Source organism: Aspergillus flavus, chromosome 4 (assembly GCF_009017415.1).
Source record: "Aspergillus flavus chromosome 4, complete sequence".
Lineage (NCBI taxonomy): Eukaryota > Fungi > Ascomycota > Eurotiomycetes > Eurotiales > Aspergillaceae > Aspergillus > Aspergillus flavus.
Genome location: NC_092405.1, coordinates 3,599,073 through 3,620,823, shown reverse-complemented (window position 1 = coordinate 3,620,823; position 21,751 = coordinate 3,599,073). Strand labels below are relative to the sequence as shown.

Genomic DNA, 21,751 nt, shown 5'->3' with positions numbered 1-21,751 from the left:
CAATGCTCACAAAGAACACCAATAATCTCAGAAGAACAAAGTGATCAGTTGAATAGATTGAAATAATAAAATCACCTAAATGGAAGCAGCAAATCCCCGAATTCAATAATCATGAATAATAAATATCCCACATAGCTAAAACTCCTTTTTCAAAATGAAGACAGACGAAAGGGGAAGGGAAGAAGACGTTGCCGGTTGGATTCTCTCCCGACCCTATATTTTGGTGTATTGGAGTGTATCTGAAATTCGTTAGTGAGTACTATTTATGGATATGATATGAATTGCAGGGGGTTTAGGAGGCTTACCAATTTGGGTATGTTCCCTTTTCCTCCACGCTGGTGTTGGTCTTTTCCTTTCTCTCTTTCTCTTTTTTATGCGGTTTACAGGGCTCGTACTTGGGTTCGTGGGTGTGGTACTAGTGATTGGCCCGTGGGTGGAGAGTGGATTTGATTGGTGGTGTATATGAGGATGGTTATGAGGTTTATGAGAGGAGATCGGCGACTGCAGGGTTTTGTTTTGTTAGATGTTGAGTTGGGGAGTAACTTGATTAGGGAGTCTTACCGTTCATAGGCATCTCATCGATCTGTGTGGAGTAGTACAATTCGATATCACGGAGGATCCGCACGTCATCGCTGGTAACGAAGTTGATGGCGACACCCTTCCTTCCGAAACGACCGCTACGACCGATACGGTGGATGTAGTTTTCACGGTTGGTGGGGAGATCATAGTTGATGACCAGGGAGACCTGTTGGACGTCGATACCACGGGCCCAGACGTCGGTCGAGATAAGCACTCGCGAGTTACCCTGGCGGAAGTCCTGCATGATACTGTCACGTTCCTTCTGGGGCATCTCGCCGTGCATGCTGGACACGGTGAAGTTGGCCTCGCGCATCTTGTCCGTCAGCCAGTCGACCTTGCGGCGCGTGTTGCAGAAGATCACGGCCTGGGTGATGGTGAGTGTATCGTAGAGATCACACAAGGTGTCGAATTTCCATTCTTCCTTCTCCACCGCGATGAAGTACTGCTTAATGCCTTCCAGGGTCAACTCGTCACGCTTGACCAGCACGCGCACGGGGTCGGTCATGAACTTCGTCGTCATGTCCAGGACGTCGTAGGGGAGGGTCGCGGAGACGACCACCACCTGCGTGGCCGGGGGCAGGTAGCGGTAGACGTCGTAGATCTGTTCACGGAAACCGCGGTTGAGCAGCTCGTCGGCTTCATCCAGCACCAGCATCTTGATGTGGCGGGTGCGCAGGTGGCGCCGACGGATCATATCCGCGACACGACCAGGCGTACCGGAAACGACGTGCTGTCCGTAGTCCAGCTTCCGGATGTCCTCGCCGATATTCGTGCCTCCGATGCAGGCGTGGCATTGCACGTTCATGTAGTCGCCGAGCGCCATGATGACGGACTGGATCTGCGTGGCAAGTTCGCGAGTCGGGGATAGCACGAGCGCTTGACTCTCGCGCACAACGGTGTCGATGACCTGCAGGATACTGATCGAGAAGGTAGCCGTTTTACCTGTACCGGACTGCGCCTGGGCAATCGTGTCGCGGCCTTTGCAGATCTGCACGATGGCTCGCGATTGCACTGCCGATGGAGACTCGTAGCCGTAAGCGTAGATACCGCGCAGGAGGCTCTCCTTCAAGTGCATGTCCTCGAAGGTAGGAGCAACCGTGACCTCCTTGGAGGTGTTGAACTCCATGCGGTCTGAGTTTGCGCGTTTGTCAGTATACATGTATTTCGTGGTAAGTAGCTGGGGTCCATACCATCTGCCCGTCTGTCAATGCCGTCCGCCATATTGAATTCACTAGTTCCACTGGAGATTGAGAAAGAAAAATATCAATTCACGCGATAGTGGTAGCCCCTCTAGTTAATGTGAGGTCTCGATCAAGCTTCTACCGCGACTTTTCCTGGAGCGCCACCGCCCGCATCACGTGATCACCACTCGCCGCAAAGCTTCTCATGGCCAGCGACGAGTTGCCGATAGCATTACGGTACTTGGAGAATCACATATTTTGCCCGGGAACAGTCGTTGTTAAGACTGTATATTCACCATGCTTCTCGAAGACCAGAGATTCATCCACGAGGATCTGGAGAGACTAGAGCAGGCGATTGCGGATCGCGTTGCCGATGAGCCTCGTAACGTGCGTTTGTTCTCCGTTTCTACACATTATATCCTAAGCTAATTATCTGTCACTATAGATCAAGGATCGCTTAGCTCGCGACCATGAAATCGCTCAGTTTCTGGACCGCATAGACGAACAGTCGAAGAGACTACTAGACATCTACAAAGACGCGGACGGCGCACGCGAGAAGGAGATCCAGGCTATCTCGACCGGCGACCAATTCGAGGAGTTTTATACGCAACTAAACGAGATCAAAGATTTTCACAAGCGCTATCCCAATGAGCCCGTGGAGAACTTGGAGCGAGCATACAAACGCCATGAGGGCGAGCCGATCGGAATGGACATCGATAACCTGTTTACGGGTGAAGAAGGCTTCGGACAATTTTTGGACCTTACAAAAGCGCACGAAGATTACCTGAACCTGCCTGGCGTTAAGAGATTAACGTACGTTCAGTACCTCGAGGTGTTTGACGCTTTCACGCCCCCGCAGATGCTTATCAAGCGGCCCAATAAGCTTTCCGATAGGTATTTTCAGTATGTTGGAGAGCTTGCGGCATACTTGGAGGGGTTTATCAAGAAGACTAGGCCGCTGCAGGACTCGGATAAGCTTTTTGGTAGCTTTGATGAGGAGTTTGAGAAGCAGTGGGCGGCTAATGAGGTCCCTGGGTGGTCGGAGGAGACGGCTCAGAATGGTGCTCAGGGCCCGCAGACTGAAGGATCTGGAGAGGGTATCTGGTGCGCTGCGTGTGAAAAGGAGTTTAAGAACGAGAACGTCTACAAGAATCACTTGACAGGCAAGAAACACATTCGCGCCGCCGAGGCCAAAAAGGCTTCCGGTGACTCTGGCGAGAAGTCAGCAGCAGCAAATGGTGTTTCGGCCGTTGCTTCTCGTTTGAAGGAACGCGCTGTGGCAGAGCGTGAGCACCGTGTTCGGTCGTTGGCGAAGGTGTTGGACGCTGAGCGTCAAGCCACGCGGACCAACGTTGAGCGGAAGCAGGGTATGACTGAGAGAGAACGTCAGATGGAACTCGAAGCGCTGCTCGCAGAATCCGAAAATGCTGGCGGTGATCGTGCAGGCGATCAATCTGACGATGATGGAGATGACCGGATTTACAACCCGCTTAAGCTGCCGCTTGCTTGGGATGGAAAGCCCATTCCTTACTGGCTGTACAAGCTGCACGGTTTGGGTGTTGAGTACCCCTGTGAGATTTGCGGCAACTTCGTGTACATGGGTCGTCGCGCCTTTGACAAGCACTTCTCGGAAGGCTTGCATATCTGGGGTCTAAAGTGTCTGGGTATCACCTCGAATACGAACCTTTTCCGCGAGATCACCAGGATCGAGGACGCCCTTCGATTGTGGGAAAAGCTTGAGCATGACCGCAAGAAAGATAAGGACAGCCGCGACAACGTGGTGCAGATGGAGGACGCAGAGGGCAACGTGATGCCAGAAAGGATCTACTTGGAGTATGTTTTCCCTCTCTTACGATGCGACGAGAATTGTGCTAACGTTTACCAGTCTGCAAAAGCAGGGCATCCTGTAGCCGCTGCTCCCTCTGCTCATTACGTATATTCTCCTATATCCGCCTATCTTACGTTTAAAAGCCTGGAGTTTGACGGTTGTTTTCTTCATTTCCGTAGGGTCTCATACCATTGGGTTGTCTGGCTGGGAATAATAGCTTTATCAGTGCATGGCCTTACGCGCCTCATGTATTCTACATAAGACTTTACTGTCATCAATAAGATAAGACTATATCACAATTTTCTTATTGTTTCTGTAACAATGCTTTCATAATGGCCTAATTGATTGGTAACTATCACGTGCTTTCGCGATCCATGGACGCGGTCCCGTGTGGTTTCCCTGAGATTTCGCGTCAAAGTCTGTCATGTCTGCAGTGCCATTGTGCTTAATGTAAACTGTATTTGGTAGGAATGACACTGCTGTCTTGAGTGAGCTGTCTAAATCAGCATTTATCCGTTCCCCAGAGTTTGCCTGTGACTTGAAACCGGCCGCCTACAAAGGCATATATAGATGGGCTTCAAATTTTCTTATTTATGTGATTTACTTTCCTCTCTCGAGAATAACAAGATTCTGAAAGCTACTACTGAAGCAAGAGCCCATGATCCAGACGCTCAGACGGTGACCCGGTGGTTCAAGCAACATGGCAGACGGCTCCGCAATAAAGACACCGACCAGTTGGCCGTCCTCTCGTGCATGTTCCCAGAGAAGCGGACAGACAGAGTTTACTGGCTACAGGATACATCCCTGGCAAGGGTAATAGGACGTTGTCTACTTCTCGGGTCATCCCGGCGGGAAGAGCTCGAGCGATGGCGCGTTTCCGGGGGCATAGATCTGGCACGATGCGTGGAGAATGTCATGCGACAGGCCGAAAACCACATCCGCGAAGGCCAGGAGGTAACCGTCGAGGAGATTGATGATGCCTTGAACAGAGTTGCATCTCGGTGCAGATTTTCCGGGCCCCGTGTGCGTAGACAACGGGCTGCGGTTGATGTAGATGAGACGCTGTCTCCTCTATACCGACGATTGAGTAGTAGAGATGCGAAATGGCTGACTCGCATGATACTCAAGAACTATTCTCCTGTGACTTTACCGCGGAATCTAACGCTGAAGAGCTTTCATTTTTTGCTTCCGCATTTTCTGCTTTTTCAGGATGATTTTGAGGCGACGCTGAATATGCTGGTGTCGGAGCCTATTAGTCACTTTCCACCACATCCAGAGCCAGGGCTGGCTAGGGACTTGGGGATGATAGCTATGCAACATTTGAGTCCAGTGGTTGGCATTAAGATCGGGCGACCGGACTACTACAAGGCTCGGAGTATCAAGCACTGCTGTCAGATGATTGGTCGCCGTCGGATGAGTATAGAGAGGAAGTACGATGGTGAATACTGTCAAATACACGTTGATCTCTCGAAGCCTTCTAGGTCTATTCAGATATTCTCGAAAAGTGGTAAGGATTCTACTGCAGATAGGTCAGGGGTCCATCACGTTGTCAGAGATTCCTTGAGAATAGGAAGGCCGGGGTGCAAATTCTCTCGTCGGTGTATTCTGGAAGGTGAGCTACTTGTTTGGAGCGATCGACATGGCAAAATTATGGATTTCCATAAGCTACGCAAGTTTATCGCCCGTTCTGGCACTTTCATTGGGACGGAGAATGATTCCCCGTGAGTTTAATAACTTTATGATGTTTTCAGATCGGCATTCTAGATTCTAACTTGTGCTAGGCCACAACCTTATGAGCATTCGATGATTGTGTTTTTCGATATCCTCCTCCTTGACGACGACGTTTGCTTGAAAAAACCACACCGAGAGCGACGATTACTATTGAAAGACGTAGTACATGTAATCGAAGGCCGCGCAGACATCTCCGAACAACGAATCATAGACTTCTCCCGGTCTGGGAGTCAGTCGCACCTAGAAAATATCTTCGCCAAGGGCGTCGCTCAGCGATGGGAAGGGTTTGTCTTAAAAGGCTGCGAAGACCCCTACTTCACCATCTTTCCCAGCCAAGCAAATGGCTCCATGGGCCGCTGGATTAAGCTTAAGAAAGACTACATCCCAGGTCTAGGTGATACGGTAGACCTTGCGATCATCGGCGGAAAATATGATTCTCGAGACGCCGGTGGCTTAAAGCAGATCCAAAGGTTATTATGGACACATTTCTTCATTGGATGTCTTCTCAATAAAGAGGATGTTTTGCAGTCCAGATCTAAGCCTAAATTTCGGGTGGTCGATGTGATCAATCGTCATTGCATGAGCCCGAAGAACATGCAGATCCTCAATCAGTTTGGGGAGTACACTGCCTGCGGCATTGATTCAGGGCATGGGTTCGATATAGAGTACGGGACGGGCAACATCCCCGGCCTGGGTGTTGTTTTCAGGACTCCTTTTGTTGTCGAGATGCTAGGTAGCGGGTTTGAGAAACCATCAGGCTCCAGATATTATACGCTTCGCTTCCCGAGAATCATGAAGATTCATTGGGATAGATCGTTTGAGGATGCAGCATCGTTTTCAGAGCTACAGCTTCTGGCTGACGATGCCCGGGCAGTCCCCTCAGAAGAGCTGGCGCAAGAAGAAACTGAATGGAATAAACGTCTTAAGCTGGGGAACGGCTCGTCGGAGTATATAGTCGATCGATCCCAGAGCTTGACTAGCTCTTCAGGAGTGACCCAGAGTCCAGTGAAAGTGCGTCTATCAAACTGGTCTACAAGCACACCAGTAGATGAGACATGTCTACCAAATCCAAACAGCTCCGTGAAAATATGTAGCGGAAGAACCCCAGCAACCGCACATATTATCCCTATCTATATTGACGAGTCAATGGCATCAATGTCCCCCTCTGATGATTCAGATATGCATGGCAATTTCCTGACAAGCAACAAAAATCTCTCATCACACCAAGGCTCCCGCCAACAAAAGAACAATTCCTCTACCACCAACTCCACGAGGTCCAAGCAAAGCAAATCAACTGAGTTTGAGAACAGCGATATAACAATCCACTCAGACACAACATCTACACTGACTAATTCTTCTACACAAGACCCCAAAGTCATCGAAAAGCAGACAAACCCTCAAAAGACCACCAAATCCCCATTAACAACCCTCCCAATATACTTCATCCACAACAACCTATCCAATCCAGAACAACCAATAAGCACACTCCCCCTAACCGTGACTCCGAATCTCAACATCCTCATCAAATCCCTCCTCTCAAGATCACTCAAGACACAGCCAAGAACCACCTCAGCCCTAGTCATTCTCCTGCTAAATCCCACGCAAACACCCTTAGGCCAAGCCCTCCTCGATCTAGCCACCAACCTTCACAAAAGGCTTCAAGCGCCCTCTCATCACCCCGGCCATTTACAAACTGGGAGTATATTCCTCCTCGATTCGTCCCTCCTGGACCTGGGCACAGACGTGACCGATCCTAGCTCCTGTGTGCGGATGACATGGGGGGATATCGGGAAGAAGTATTTTTATGCTTGTGTTTCGTGGCGCTTGAAGGGTGGGGTTGAGACGGTTCCTTGTACGCCTTTAGATGGGGTTCCTAAGGAGGTTGTCGACCAGGGGGTTAGGGTTTCTGTTGTATTTGATAGGAGGGTTATGGGTGTTTTGGAGTCGGTTGGGGGTTTAGGGGATGAGTGATGATGATACTTGGTTGGCCTTGGGGTTGGTTTGATGACTGACGGAAGTCTTTACGATAATTTATGTATTATTGCTTAATTTGTCATATCCTTATTATAGACGATTAACAAGGATATTAATTGGTTGCTCCTATAAGCTGTGGTCATATTTTCAATAAATAATCCATAGTACATCTCTATATAACCATCATAAAAACACCCAGCCCAGCCTCAGGATGAAAATATCAGGTCGTAAGCACACCCAGCACAAACGCCTCGCTACCGTAAGAATGAAAGCCTGCTCCAGGCAAAACATAACAATACAGAGTGAACAGCCTAAATAACGCAGACTACTCATCTCCTTCCCTTCTAGCCCTCACATCTCTCATCAACGCCTTCGCCTCCTCAACCTCTACTCCATCCTGGCACAATTCACCCGCCAACTGATCCGCGCGTTCAAGATCCCCGTTTCGCAAAGCCCACCGCGCGAGCCACAACCGTGCTTTCGAGGTTGTCACTGTCGGCCCTGTGCCGTGCCATGAGTCATCATCGTCGTCGTTCTGGTTATATGTTGAGGATTGACGGGCTCGGCGTGAGGACTTCTGAGCTCCGGCCTCAGATTGATTATCGTCGTTTTCATTGTCGGAAGAGGCGTCTTCTTCCACAGGCATTTGGCCTGATTCTTGTTGCAGGGTGAGTTCCATGTAGGCGGCTGCTTCTTCATCATCGCCGAGACGTTCGTAGAGTGTTGCGATTTGGTGGAGGGTTTCTGGATCGAGGATCTTGCGGCCTGAGCCTCCCAGTTGAGATGGGTCTTCAGCGTAGTAGGAGCCAGCTACGAGGGCGCGTTTGAGGGCTTTGATACTCTGCGGAACACGGCCCATTTTGGCGTAGCAGGATCCGACGGCTTGCCACATTTTCGGGTCATACGGTCGCAGTGCGGCGGCACGTTGATAGTAGAATAGAGCGTAGAAGGACATGTCGAGGACTTCGTATGCCTGGCCGAGACCGTACCAGGCTCGGTAGTCTTTGCGGTTGACGTCCACGGCGCGGCGGTAGGATTCAATCGCAGCGTGCGTGTTCTTCATCTCGATGTACTCGTGGCCCATGAGGGTCCAGGCTGAGAGGAAATTGCGGTCTAGTGTGAGGGCGCGACGGAAGTACATCACGGCCTTTTCGTGTTCGGACTTGAGTGAATAGTAGTTTCCGACGACGCAGCAGGTTTCGGGTCGGAACTTGTCTGTTGCGGTTGCAACTTGGGCGACAAAGGCGAGCTGCGGGCGCGCCCCCATCACGTATAATATATTGGAGTAATGGTCAAGGCTGTCAAGACGGTGAGGAGACGCAATCAATATCTCGGTGAATATACGTGATGCCTCTTCGAAGTCTACCAGACTGTTAGCATTGCAGTTGCGCCACGGGTATAAAATGGTGTATACCTTTTGAATGGTAGTAGAGGAGGGCTCTCTGTGTCATAAGAAAGGCGCTGTTGGGGAAGATTGTTTCAAGCTCCGAGAGAGCCTGGTATGTGTCTTCAGTGGCTTGATATAGTTCTTGGCTACAGTATACGTGGAAAAGAAGTGTCATAATGTTCTGCGGGAGCAGGTCCACAACTTGTTTCAACTGGTTAACAATTAGCATCCGACCCGCATTAATGCGCATTAAGGAACAGCCACATACATCTTCTGTGCTCGAGAGAAGATCGTTCAACTCTTGCCAGGCACCCCAATGGAATGGGTTCAAGTGCACGCTCCTTATAAGCCACTTTTTCGCCTCCTCTTCGTTCCGTCCCTTAAGAAGAATGACTCCGTAGAGGTACTCTAGCCAGCCCTGATTGCGATCTTCCAATCCCTTCTCTCGACGCTCGGTTAGCCATCCTTCTAGCCCTCGCGCAAGATCCGGCAACTCTCGATTAACTGTCGCACCCCCGTCAGCCGGTCCCAGCACCATCTCGGTCTCTTCATCTTTCCGCTTCTCTCCCGCTAAGTACTTGGAGTACAGAGCAAGAAATAATGACTTCTGACTCAGTCTGGGATATGGGTTCCTAGACACGTTGATATCCTTCCCTCCTGCATACTGGGATGACTTTGACTTGCCCTTCTGTGGGGTTAACGACTGTCTCTTCTTCTGGTTCGGCGACGACGTCGAAAGTGCAACGGGGGGTATCGTAGGCGGCAGAAACACTGCTGCGCAGCGGTCGTACTCGCGCGTATCAAAGTAGGATTTTGCCAGGAGGTACTTGTAGGACTCCTGGGCTTCAAGGGAAGCTTCGACAGGATCTTGGGTTCGGAGGTAGGGATTTGGACGGGTCGAGGGTGTATCGGGAATGTCCATTGGTGATTCGGGATCCGTATCATATTGGTCAATCGGTACAATGGCATCAAGCATTTCTGCCGCCCTGTTCTATTCAATCAACATCAAATTCCATTCAAAGGGTTGGAGTGAAGGCCCGCGTGTCGTACCATTTGGCAGACTGGTATAAACAGCGCTCAGAACATTTTATGGTGGCATCTTCGAGCCGGAACTTGAGCTCCTGCACATTTTCTTCGGTGAACTGCGCCGCCATGGCGACGAGGGAAATCTTGCGTTCGGTTTCTTCAGATATTCGTAGTAATGGTGGTCAGTCAATAACGGACTGTCGCGCCAATCATGTCCATGCGCAATTGTTTGTATGGTGGGGGGGACACTCGCGCGAAACAAGACTGTTTCGTTCTTTCCTGCTAATTCTGACTGAGACAGCTGACGGATCAATCCCCACAGTTCCAGTCGCCGACGGAAGCGCTAAATGATTGCGAATGTGACCTAGTGGGTACAAGGAAAAGAACCAAAAAGGTATCAACATCAACAACCTTAGAATGTTGAACCCGAGTACACAGTACGGGAAAGGCGGAACTTCTGATTGGTCAATGGACGGGCAAACAGGGCAAACAAAGCGCTGAGGGGCTTTACCAATTGGGGTATATTAGATAGCTATCATTTCCTCCCCCGACTTTTCCCTCTTCCTTGTGCCCCTCTCGCCTTTTCTCAATCATTAATTTACACATCCGATAAATCCCACGTCGGAATGCCTGCCACTGACCGTGCCGCTTTCCAGGAGGTCTTCCCCTCCTTGGCCGAAGATATCCTGGCCTATGCGAAGGAGTCAAACTTGCCCGAAAATGCCCTCCAGTGGTTTGAGAAGGTATACTCCCCGTTTTTTGCACGATTCGCTGCGGAGGACATGGACTGACCACTCTTGCTACGTACAACAGGCCCTCAATGTTAACGTTCCCGGTGGAAAGCTGAACCGCGGTCTTTCCTGCCCCGACACCGGTCTCGCTCTTCTGGAGAAGCCCCTGACCGAGGAGCAGTTCAAGCACCTCAGCATTCTGGGATGGCTCACCGAGCTTCTCCAGGCTTTCTTCCTGGTCAGCGATGACATTATGGACAGCTCGATCACCCGTCGTGGTCAGCCATGCTGGTACCGTCAGGAGGGTGTCGGTCTGATCGCCATTAACGATGCCTTCCTGCTCGAATCTTCCATTTATGTCATTCTCAAGAAGCACTTCCGCTCGCACCCCGCCTACGCCGACTTCATCGATCTCTTCCACGAGACTACTTGGCAGACTGAGCTGGGTCAGCTCTGTGACCTGATTACCGCCCCCGAGGACAAGGTCGACCTCAACAACTTCTCCATGGAGAAGTATATGTTCATCGTCACCTACAAGACCGCCTACTACAGCTTCTACCTGCCTGTCGCCCTGGCTCTGCTCTACCTTCAGCGTGCCACGCCCAGCAACCTCCGCCAGGCCCACGACATCCTCATCCCTCTGGGCCAGTACTTCCAGGTTCAGGATGACTACCTCGATGCCTACGGCGATCCTGAAGTCATTGGTAAGATCGGTACCGATATCAAGGACAACAAGTGCTCTTGGCTCGTCAATCAGGCTCTCCAGCGCTGCAATGCTGAGCAGCGCAAGGTCCTCGACGAGGCCTACGGCCGTAAGGATGACGCTCTTGAGGCCAAGGTCAAGGCTCTCTACAAGGAGCTAGATCTCGAGAAGGTCTACCAAGAGTACGAGGAGAAGATCGTCGGCGAGCTGAAGGAGAAGATCGCTGCCGTGGATGAGTCTGGGGGCCTGAAGAAGGAGGTCTTCAACGCCTTCCTCGGCAAGATCTACAAGCGCTCCAAATAAACGCATTCGCGGCTGATCGTTTTGTTCTGGGTGAATTAGAAGAACGATACCCCTTCTATTTCTTGTAATTACACGCTTTTTGCCACGTCATAGATTAGCCAGCCCCTAATAAGAGAAATATATATTAATGACTGTGACTCCGTTATGGATGCAAAAGAAACGTAGTACATATTGATTTTGGGAGCCTCCTTGGGTGTGACAATTGTGGTACAGCATTTCATGCGAGCGTCTCAACTCAGCAGCCAAGGATGGATGCAGTGGGCCACATTACTAGTACTACCTCTCTAACCTGCGAACATTGGCGGTGGTCTTGGCAGCCCTGTAGGTATGGTATAGCATATCAAGTGTCTTCAATTATAGAGTGGAAGAGAAGGTGGGAACTTGAAGTGTGGCCCAGGAGAAGAACGTGAAAACATGACAGCACGTGCCCTGCTGACCTCTTTCGATGCATTTATTCAACCTATTCGAAGCATCAACCCAAAACACCACAAAGATAATTCCTTCCTTCTCAATTCCGACAAATATGTCATGTTCTCTCCTACCTCTATGGCGCCAAGGACATGATTCAACCACTAATGATCATAACTCCAGCTCGGCCAACCACCAGTTCGGACATAAGACGGACGAAGCCGGCTAAATAAAAAAACCACCACGATCAAGTGGACCTCACTGCGTACTGACGTTTAGTCTACTTCAATCGCATCAACCATCAATCCATCCCAGAGACCAAATCCTACAACCCCCAGTAGGGAGTTAATTGTTCTCCACCCCGAAATTCTCCTGCCAAGACACCCACTCACTCCACTTCACAGAATGGCCCTGAGCACAAAGACTCACCCAGCGAAAACAATAAGGGGTTGCGCATCGCATTCATGTCGTTCTTCAACTCTCCCTTTACAAGTGGAGTACCAGATATGAAGAGCATCAGTGATTGGCAAGCCAATAATCAGTGGTTCGTCAACCACGAAAAACGGGGCGCTAAGTGTGGATCTCACGGCGCAAAAGCCGACGATGAAATGCCTGCCTATTAGGGCTGCAGCTCCACCGGAAAGCTAGACTATTCAGCGCGTATAGGAATGAAAATCTAACTGCCGATTCAGCTGACGAATCCGTTTTTTTTTTACTCCATACATTGACGATGGACACCTCTAATATAAATTTAAACGGCGCCCGTCCCCCGGACTTTCGGTAGGTAGTGTTGTTTGTCCACACATATACATCGGGCGCTTCTTCGTCGGTCCCCACCCGGTGATGATGATCATGTTAAACGTGGTGTTGATTCTTCTAGTGCTTGTGATTGCCCGCGTACAAGCGGATCATGGTCCCTATTTCCAGTCTGCTGCTTATGACGAAGGGAAATTTGGGGAATGGCCTACCGAGACGTATCGATCGTCGCCCATCGTCGGCCCGGCATTGAATTATCTGCAGTATAGCGATGAGTGCAAGGATGGGCTTTACACGTTTATCGCGCCCCGAGGGAATAAAGTAGCTAACCCAGGGCCGATGATCCTTGATCAAGACGGACATCTTGTCTGGACAAAGCGTTATGGGCAATCTTATAATCTGAATGTCTACACGTTCAAAGGGCAGGATTATCTAACTTTCTGGATGGGCAATGATGGCGTTGGGGGACATGGAGAGGGAGCATATTATATGGTAGGGCATATCTTCCCCTACCTTACCTACCTATGCGAAACGCAATGAAACAACCATCTCCACATGCATCTCAAGTCATAATTTTCTAAACCTACTATAGCTAGACTCTTCCTACCGAGAAGTATATAAAATCAACGCGGCCAACCATCTCCCAGGAGATCTCCACGAATTCCACATCACACAAGACGACACCGCACTAATCACCATTTACGACATCATTCCTGCAGATCTAACAACAGTCGGCGGTCTCGAAGAAGGCTGGATCTGGGACGGCACGTTCCAAGAGCTTGACATCGAGACAGGGAAAACTCTCTTCCAATGGCGAGCATCCGAGCACTTTAACTTCACCGACATGAAGCGGGACCGCGAAGGCAATGGCGACTCTGATGTCCACCCATGGGACTTCTTTCACATTAACAGCGTAGAAAAGGACGCCAAGGGAAACTATCTGATCTCATCCCGCTACGCCAGCTGCCTCACCTACATCGACGGCCGCACAGGCGACATCATCTGGCGCCTCGGCGGCAAAAACAACGACTTCACAGACCTTTCGGACGGCGCAGCTACAAACTTCTCCTGGCAACATCACGCCCGCTTCCGCGACAACGGCACGGCCATCACCATCTTCGACAATGCCTCCCGTGGCGCAGGCGCCCCCGAACTACCCAGCCGCGGCCTCTACCTAGACATCGATCAAGAAAACATGACCGTCAAAGTCCGCCACGAATACTGGAACCCAGACCCGATTAGCAGCCAATCGCAGGGCTCCGTCCAGCTCCTCACCTCTAGCAACGGCAACACAAAAGTTCTCGTAGGCTACGGCCACATCCCAACCTGGACCGAATACGCCTCCGATGGCACCGTCCTCTGCAACACGCACTTCGGCGCCGCCTCCGGCGACGGCAACATCATGTCCTACCGCGTCCTAAAATACCCTTGGGTCGGCCACCCAACGACGTCCCCCGACATCTCTGCTTACAACTACACAGCCGCAGCGAGCTGGAACGGCGCCACCGAAGTCGTAACCTGGGCTCTCGAAGGCGCGGACTCACCCAACCCAAAGACATACACATTCATAGCTGCGGTGCCCAAATCCGGCTTCGAAACCGTCATTCCCATTCCCGCGGACACAGAATCAACGTACATCCGCGCCCATGGCCTAAACTCCACAGGCCATATCCTAGGAACCACCAAACTAGTCCGCTGGGATCTAGATTCTAATGAAGCAGTCGTGGGACGGCATGATGAGGATGACGGGGATTCACCTGTCCACTCACTACTTTTCTTCTTTGGGGGGTTTGCATCGGCTGTTGTACTCGCTTTTGCTGGTTGGTTTATATACAGAAGATTCAAGTCAAGGACGGGCGCGCAGAGTACGGAGGACAGAGAACGGGGAAACTGGCAGCCGCTGGATCGGTTTAACGGCGACGAAGACTTGAGTGATGGAGAGATGGATGATGTTGAGTTCGCGCTGTTGCGGGGTGAGAGGTCTGGAAGTTGGCCTGAAGAAGATGATGACGATAGGTGGACGGGGAAGTGATGTCTACACTGGTGGATATAAATAAGCCTGTTACCTTATTCGCACTTATTCCCAGTACGTATTTACATAGAATTATTAAAGATTGTACATAAATAGAAAGAATTACCCGAGCCGGTCGGCCTCTCCGTCTCAAGACCTATAAACGGTCTCGCTGGCGATATGATCTATAGGATCTGTGGCTCCTCTTGCCAGGTGCATTAAGAAACCATTCTATGGAGCTACGCGTTAGTATATTTGGACATTGCGTACGTAGGCCTGCTGCAATCTTCGTGGCGATGACGCCTCGATAAAAGCAAATCAGACTGTCTAACCTTCTTTGGAAATATCTAACGTGGACAGAGGAACTTTGTGCTACGACGTTCGTCTTATCACTAGAGCGACAAACGCAGTGACGGCCAGGTTGGGGTATGGCTAGTTTGTCCTGCTGGTTGGTGTCTTGGATGGATATGCGGGTCTACGTAGACAGCTTACGTACGCCTTACAGGTACGCTACGGGAGTTTTGAATTATGTGAAATTCAAGAGACAACACCATAGACTTGATTAAGTCATTCAATTTCCATATGGTCGTACGATTAACAACATATGCGCCTGCCAATCAGACCTCAGGACGTGGTCGTAGCTACTTATGCGCTAGAGGCCACCTGCAGACGCTTGAAGCCACCCTCGCAAGCAACCTCCTTCTGCAGTTCCGCCATACGCTTCTGGTCACCCAGAGGGTCGGTCGAATCCGCGTCCAACGTCCAGGAGAGGTACTGGTTTGTGTAGTTAGGCTGGAAGTCGGCATCAAGGATACCCAGACGCTTTCCGTAGTTGGTAACCTTAGCCCAGTCACGACTGACGTTCTTCAGGTCACGGCTGAAGTAGGCGAAAGACCGCTCGAAGATCTTACGGTTGACAGGGGTTCCCATGATGGGCTTCATGTCAATGTATTCTTCGAAGGCCGCTGCAGGCTCTGCGAGAACGTAGTCCGTTGCACGCTTGACAGCACGCATGAACTTCTGAACCTTCTCGGGGTTGGCGGCCAAGAAGGCATCGTTGGCAATGTAGAGGATGGAGCAGAAGCAGCAGCAGCCAAGCTCGGCGAGCTGGTCGATGCGGAGCATCTGAACGTCGTCACGGGGACGGTTCTGGGATGCCAGCCACTCGGCCAGTTCAACCATCTGCACATTCTCCAGGCCAATGCCGGCATCAATGTCACCGCGGATGATGGCCTTGGTAACGTTCATGCCGCAACGGACGGCAGTGTAGTCGTCCGCAGTCATGCCATAGTACTTGGTGAGCTCGTCGATTTGAATCTGGATTAATTTAATCTCAGCTCGTTCAACGACACAGTCAGTGGTACATACCTTTCCGAACTCTCCAACATAGCCAATTTTCTTGCCCTTCAGGGAGCGGAAGTCTTCAGTGATTCCGCTATCCTTGAGGTACACAACACCGGTGAAAGGCTCGTCAAGAAGAGAGCCAATCGAGGTGACAGGGAAGTTACGAGCCTTGGCCTGGTTCGGCAGTTAGAGGTCTGTTCAAAAGGTCCCAAGGAGAGATGATACATACAGCCAGAGTATGGATCATGGCCTTGAAGCCCATGTCAACCTTACCGCTACCAATTATCTCAGTGACATCAGAGGGGTCATTGGGCTCCAGCAGAGCAACCTTCAGGCCTTCTTCCTTGAAGTAACCCTTGCTCTGAGCGAGGTACAGGGGAGCGTGGTACGGCGTCGCGTGCCTTTATATAACACACAACCACTTAGTAACAGTTCACGAACGTAGCAGAAGAAACAGCAAGAACACAGATAGAAACAGCACCAGCGGCATATCATACCAGTTGGTGAGGAAGGTAATCTTGTCAGTAGACATCTTGGCACAATTTGAGGTCAAGAGCTCTGAAACTTGTTAGTAAAGGGGACCGAAGTCCCTCTTCTGTGACAAGAGAATAAAGGGGAACAATCAATGCCACGCATGTCCTTTCGCTAGTATTATCTAGATCAAGTTATGACAGTATAATCTCAGAACGACCGGACTCTGCCTCGTACACCCGGTACCCCTCCACTCAGCCTTTGCCCTTTGTCTCACGTCTCCTTCGAGGGGCACAACCCCTAAAGGGAGACAGACACGCAGGGACAGCATGAAGTAGGGGGATGGCCAGGCAACCAGGGCAGGTCCAAGACGAACACCTGTCATGCGGGAGCTATGACTGTTATACTATGTACGATACCTTGACCCGTGTGGTTAAATTAACCCATAGCGAAACGACCCAGAAGGTCATTCTGGCTGCGCGGCCTCATAGTGAGCCGTACCGAGCGAGTTGCAGCGATAGTGGTGAAATAGGAATTGGTAGAATGGAGACTGAGGATTGTAGTGGGAAAGGAGAAAGGAAAAGTGGTCGAGGGAGGGGTCGAGGAATACAATAAATAATAGGCTTTGAGTCACATGGAATCCAACCCCACCTACTGAATTTCTACTCGTAGTAACAATATTACTCGTCTCTATTCCCTGCTTCAACCCTCACCGGGACCCTCCAGAAGGACGATAACTGTCACCCGGTCCCATTGGATACCCGGCGATCCCTTGTCGTGGCCCTCTCAACAGGTTTTAATAGTAAACCCTCTTCCTATACCCCACTACGATGACTTCCGAACAAATCCCGCACAAATCTGCGGACAATTGGGGAAGAAGGATTGACACATTGGTAGTAATTCGGAATGAATTGTCAGTGAACAGTTTCCTTCTACTCCGTATCTGTTGTTGCTAAAGTAACTATATCGTTTACCTACTGGAGCACGGTGGTCCGGTCAGTCCGTCCGGCTTCGTGTTGTAGTGGGACTACGATCGACCCCTCACTAGTCTCTCAACGACCCTTAGATATGATGTCAGGTAATTGCGTAAGAAGAATGTATGGCGTCTCGCACATCATGCAATGAATTTATCCACGCTCTTAAAAGACAATTCCCATGCTGGCAAGCTCACACAAAGACAGAAATGACATGAATACAACAGTACAAACAAAGTATGATGAAGACGTGAAGCTGTATCCAGGGAGCCTTAACCGTGCTTGGCCCGGAAAGGGTCACTGTGTTTCTCTCCAAAGAATATCAATAAACATGCAATTGAAGTAAGTAAATATGACAAATGTTAAGAAAGCTATGGCACAGAAACACACAACGAGAGGGATTCGAACCAGCGCACGGCAACGCGCTGGGGAGTGGAACGCTAGGCAGTAATTCTCCAGTAAGGTATGCAGCTGTCAATCAGTTCCCACCATTGACTGATATGCGGTCGAGCGGCGATGCGGGTCGATCGGATGTCTTTTTCGTTCGTAGTGTCAGTGGGAAGTATTGGTCGTCTGGTTCATCCTCATCGGTTGCACCACTGAATAGCCGATTAGCACCGCGTTCGCCTAAGGGGTCTATAATGTAGTCAAGTGGACAACTTACGGCAGCCGCCATGCGATATAGTCCTCAGTACTCAGTCCTTCTTTGACTTCTTGCAGGGATGCAAAATCACCAGGGGTCATCATCCCCGAGCGATCCCTTGGTGACCCTGGGACAGATAACGGTCGTGAAATCTTCTGTTCTGTTCCTCCAATAATATCATAGAAGTCTTCGCCGCTACCAAAGGAAGACGGGTAGGCTGTAAATCACAATCCATGTGTTAGCGAACAAATATGGAACCTACATGGTGGACATGGAGGCTATGGAGAAAACGTACCTCGCCGAAGAGCCAGCTGCCGCGCTTTGACATACTCTAATCCCATACGTTTCCAGTCCAACAGATCGCTCAACCGCTCAGTGCGGTTACGTTGATTGATCCGTTGGCGGCGGCTCTTCAGAGCAAAGTTGAACATGAAATCAGTAAGCTGGTTGACGGAATCGTCAACACCCTTCATTCGGCGATCCACTATATAAATACCGTAGTCGGATGAGTTCTCGATTAACTCCTCCATATAGCAACCGAAACCGGACAGATTGGTGGTGATACTGGGGACACCCATCACAGTGCACTCAGCGGGTGTGTAACCCCAAGGCTCGTAGTATGATGGGAAGACTCCAAGATGCGTACCGCGGACAAAGTCATCGTAATCGAGTGGTAGCACGGGGTTCGACGAGTTGAGGAACTCTGGGTGAAAGATTATCTTAACGCGGTCGGTTGGATCGTTGAACAGCTGAACACGGCGGATCTGGTTCAAAATTGGGTCTTCGTGGTCATTGTTCATGTTATGAGTGACGATCGGCGGTAAAGAGTGCCTCTTCATGGCAAACAACCTGCGTCGCAACAGCACGCGATCTTGACTGGCCATGAGGTCCTTCTCATCCGGCATGTTGTCGCCTTCCTTCCACGCAAGGCAACGCTCGTACATTCGCTTTCCAATGCCCTTTTCGATCATCTCGATTGTGTCCCGTAAGGACTTGACGACAGCCTGTCCCTTGAGGGCTTCGACCGTGAGAGACGTGGTCTGGGCTGGCATGATGATGAAAGCAACTACGGTAGTTTTGGAGCCGCTGGCTTTTAAGCGATGGTTCAGGCGAGCCAAGCTTTCGATGAACATATCGACGCCCTTGTTCCGGAATTCATAGCGTCCCGCCGTGAAAAGGTACAGGGTATTGTCCAGATCGAAATCGTTATGGCCATAGAAATGGCCCCGAACGAAGTCATTAATTTTCTCTTTGGATTGTGAGTGTAGATTCTGGAACTCATGCACTGCGGAGAACTTCTTGACATTGAGCCCATTCGGCAGAACTCCATCTGGCTTTCGTTTCAGGAGATGCTCGCTTTCGAACGCGGTGATATGGGAGACGGTAGTGAAGACGTCTGCCGTGTGCGCCGCGGCTCGCTCAATACAGTACCGGTGATAGATGCCACGCTTACCAGCCTCTGCATCCACATCGAAGTGCTGTAGGTGGTTATAAAAGTCCACTGATCCCGCACAGAGATAGCGACCGAGTAAAGTTGCGTGGGTGGTAAAAATTGTGGTGAGATCCATATGTCGCTTCTTGGTCAGCGGGAGGGCTACCCCAGCAAGCCACTCGTGGAAATGGGCGACCACCGCAACCCGTCTTTCATGGGCGATGAACTAGTTCCCTCATTAGCGGACTCCATATCTAACGATCGTACAGTCTATCAAACGTACTTCACCCAGGAACCATGCTACCAGGTATCCAAAGACAATCGCTTCATTGGTTTCGGTGTCTGCAGCCGGTGATGGGATCCCCGCCGTGTTCCACAGGTCCCCTTTCCACTCGTCCAGGAATTTATATCCCGTTGATGTGTCGATCAAAAGCACCCGGGGAGCGCCTTCAATCAGCCAGCGACCGTAGATGACCTCAATGCCACGTTCTTGCATCGACTTGATCGTCTCGATCATTCGAGGATTAGATGGAGTCAATTCTTCCACCTCCACCGCTGCTGAAGCACGGTTCAAGGGTCCAATCAGAGTGTATCGCTCGCCATATTCGGCGGTCGTCACGGGAGCTTTAGACTTGAGGACGGAGTAAATTCCACCCACCCTATTAGCCACCTCGGTCGCAACTTCGAAAAGCATATGGTTGCGAACATCCCGCTTGGGAGGTTCGGCGCCAGTCTCCTCACTGGCCATTGTGATTCCCTGCGAGCGCTATCCTGGTAAGGTAAAGATATAGGCAATTGAAAGGAAACGAGAGACAACAAAGCTTGAGTAAAGATGAAGAACGGTAGAGGTTGAACACAGGAAGGAGGATAAAGAAAGATGGAGGGTGAGGAAGAGGGTGCCGTCCAAGGCAATTTTGGAAAGCTCGCCCAGCTACCTAGGTACCTTCCTCGCACAGGTCTTTATCGTCCCTCCGGTCACAGAGGAGGTACGTGCGGGGAATAGAAAGGTGGCGGGGGAAGCCTAAGCTCGAACTGAGCGGGAGGTTGGCAGGGCCCAGTCTAGTGAGGTACTTAAAGCTGTTAGTATAAATAAGGTACAGAACAAGGTAGTACCGGACACCAAAAAGCTAGGAACGGGTCCAGTGGAACCTGATTCCCTTGGAAAGGTGTTTGAGAAGATACGAAGGGAGGGAAATAAAATTTCTTCTCTTCTAGGTCTTTTTCAGTAGAACAAATTCATGAAACCAGAGAGAAATGAAAAGAAGGAAAGAGAGCAATAGGACCATTGATCTCCTCAATTTACCTCTAAACAGAGCTACTGCAGTGGCACGGACTCGTGCCCATTATTTGCTACTGACGGGGCGAGAACCTGGTCAGCGAATGGTAACCCCTGTCAACCCCAAGACCATTACAAGATCATCCGACCAGATGATGATGCTCGTCATTCCATCTCTTGCAGGGCTTGAATTCGTTTTGTTTGTGCCGCAGTATGCCTTTTTTGTATTTTCTATTTTCTTGCCCTTCCTTCTATTTTTATTATGATACATGCCGTACTGACCCGAGTCTGTCAGTGTTCACCTCTCTGTTTGCAATCAGAGTGATGTGAGATAGTAACGAAAAGTCCAGCTCTCAACCATGGAATCAGGCTAGCATGTCTACCAGGTGATCAGACTTACTACTACATATTAGTCGATCATTAGAAGAATCTCCCTTATCTTGTATTCTCCCAAGATTCCCCCACTTCTTCATTCCGAATCCGGGGAACCCCAGGTGAAGTATTACGTCATGGCTCACCGGCTGCCGTATGTGAAGTGCCCTCGCTCTGATTGGTCCAGGGTCATGTGCCTTGGCCATATACCGTTCAAGTTGTATCCATGGATCTTTTCTCTTTCTTTGCAACCCATGCGGTATACCCTGGTGGTAATTTCTTTATCTGCAGCTATTAAGCCAAGATGTGGCAACCGGCAATTCTCTGGACACCGTCACGGTGGGATTGATTAATTAATTCCTTTCACCCCCGAGTCTCGGGTTCGACATCTAGTACGCACACCGGAGCCCGTGTTCCCAACTTACCTTACTATAATCTACTTAGTACTTGGACCCCACTGAACCACCGTGCACGTCGGAGACCGCTCCAGATCTCAGCCCCTCAACCATCTCGGGAAAATATCGCAAAATGTGTATAATTGCTTAGCAGCTGCAATGCTACCTTCATATCATTACTTTGCAATCAGCCCGAGTTCGAGGATTATCGGAATGCCGGGATACA

The 21,751-nt window shown here is 50.3% G+C and overlaps 7 protein-coding genes across 7 annotated transcripts; 3 read left to right on the top strand and 4 right to left on the bottom strand.

Moving 5' to 3' along the window:
- Positions 1–23: 23 nt before the first annotated feature.
- F9C07_2283868 (putative eukaryotic translation initiation factor eIF-4A subunit) lies at positions 24–1,988 on the bottom strand. The gene is made up of 4 exons (XM_041292253.2): positions 1,770–1,988; positions 562–1,710; positions 306–501; positions 24–239 (listed from the first exon to the last, which is right to left on the bottom strand). The coding sequence occupies exons 1-3, from the start codon at positions 1,798–1,800 to the stop codon at positions 482–484; spliced, it is 1,200 nt and encodes a 399-aa protein (XP_041146640.1). The 5' UTR covers positions 1,801–1,988; the 3' UTR covers positions 24–239; positions 306–481.
- Positions 1,989–2,057: 69 nt separating this feature from the next.
- F9C07_10527 (ATP dependent DNA ligase domain protein) lies at positions 2,058–6,955 on the top strand (the record flags this gene model as incomplete). The annotated part of the gene is made up of 5 exons (XM_041292267.2): positions 2,058–2,147; positions 2,206–3,693; positions 4,207–5,309; positions 5,370–6,330; positions 6,935–6,955. The coding sequence occupies 5 exons, from the start codon at positions 2,058–2,060 to the stop codon at positions 6,953–6,955; spliced, it is 3,663 nt and encodes a 1,220-aa protein (XP_041146639.2).
- Positions 6,956–7,618: 663 nt separating this feature from the next.
- Positions 7,619–9,834, bottom strand: F9C07_10528 (putative 20S cyclosome subunit; the record flags this gene model as incomplete). Its single annotated transcript, XM_041292252.1, has 4 exons — positions 7,619–8,655; positions 8,708–8,891; positions 8,949–9,666; positions 9,731–9,834. 4 exons carry the CDS (start codon positions 9,832–9,834, stop codon positions 7,619–7,621), a joined length of 2,043 nt encoding a protein of 680 aa, XP_041146637.1.
- A 429-nt stretch (positions 9,835–10,263) lies between these two features.
- Positions 10,264–11,588, top strand: F9C07_2283865 (polyprenyl synthetase). Its single transcript, XM_041292266.2, has 2 exons — positions 10,264–10,449; positions 10,520–11,588. The coding sequence occupies exons 1-2, from the start codon at positions 10,333–10,335 to the stop codon at positions 11,441–11,443; spliced, it is 1,041 nt and encodes a 346-aa protein (XP_041146636.1). The 5' UTR covers positions 10,264–10,332; the 3' UTR covers positions 11,444–11,588.
- A 1,106-nt stretch (positions 11,589–12,694) lies between these two features.
- F9C07_10530 (ASST-domain-containing protein) lies at positions 12,695–14,639 on the top strand (the record flags this gene model as incomplete). The annotated part of the gene is made up of 2 exons (XM_041292265.1): positions 12,695–13,099; positions 13,200–14,639. 2 exons carry the CDS (start codon positions 12,695–12,697, stop codon positions 14,637–14,639), a joined length of 1,845 nt encoding a protein of 614 aa, XP_041146635.1.
- Positions 14,640–15,154: 515 nt separating this feature from the next.
- Positions 15,155–17,056, bottom strand: F9C07_2283863 (uncharacterized protein). Its single transcript, XM_041292251.2, has 5 exons — positions 16,853–17,056; positions 16,460–16,520; positions 16,192–16,363; positions 15,987–16,136; positions 15,155–15,935 (listed from the first exon to the last, which is right to left on the bottom strand). The coding sequence occupies exons 2-5, from the start codon at positions 16,492–16,494 to the stop codon at positions 15,264–15,266; spliced, it is 1,029 nt and encodes a 342-aa protein (XP_041146634.1). The 5' UTR covers positions 16,495–16,520; positions 16,853–17,056; the 3' UTR covers positions 15,155–15,263.
- On the bottom strand, positions 17,057–20,230 carry F9C07_2283862 (glycogen synthase; the record flags this gene model as incomplete). Its single annotated transcript, XM_071510659.1, has 4 exons — positions 17,057–18,006; positions 18,072–18,267; positions 18,346–19,708; positions 19,742–20,230. 4 exons carry the CDS (start codon positions 20,228–20,230, stop codon positions 17,886–17,888), a joined length of 2,169 nt encoding a protein of 722 aa, XP_071366623.1. The 3' UTR covers positions 17,057–17,885.
- Positions 20,231–21,751: the final 1,521 nt, after the last annotated feature.

Excerpts from the sequence above, each read along its gene's own strand:
- F9C07_2283868 (XM_041292253.2), bottom strand. The coding sequence starts at position 1,800 with ATGGCGGACGGCATTGACAGACGGGCAGATG. Across the intron at positions 1,711-1,769 it reads CATTGACAGACGGGCAGATG|ACCGCATGGAGTTCAACACC; the intron begins GTATGGACCCCA and ends GCGCAAACTCAG. Across the intron at positions 502-561 it reads CGATGAGATGCCTATGAACG|TCGCCGATCTCCTCTCATAA; the intron begins GTAAGACTCCCT and ends AAAACCCTGCAG.
- F9C07_2283865 (XM_041292266.2), top strand. The coding sequence starts at position 10,333 with ATGCCTGCCACTGACCGTGCCGCTTTCCAGGAGGTCTTCCCCTCCTTG. Across the intron at positions 10,450-10,519 it reads CCCTCCAGTGGTTTGAGAAG|GCCCTCAATGTTAACGTTCC; the intron begins GTATACTCCCCG and ends TACGTACAACAG.
- F9C07_2283863 (XM_041292251.2), bottom strand. The coding sequence starts at position 16,494 with ATGTCTACTGACAAGATTACCTTCCTCACCAACTG. Across the intron at positions 16,364-16,459 it reads ATTACCTTCCTCACCAACTG|GCACGCGACGCCGTACCACG; the intron begins GTATGATATGCC and ends TGTTATATAAAG. Across the intron at positions 16,137-16,191 it reads CCATGATCCATACTCTGGCT|GCCAAGGCTCGTAACTTCCC; the intron begins GTATGTATCATC and ends CTGCCGAACCAG.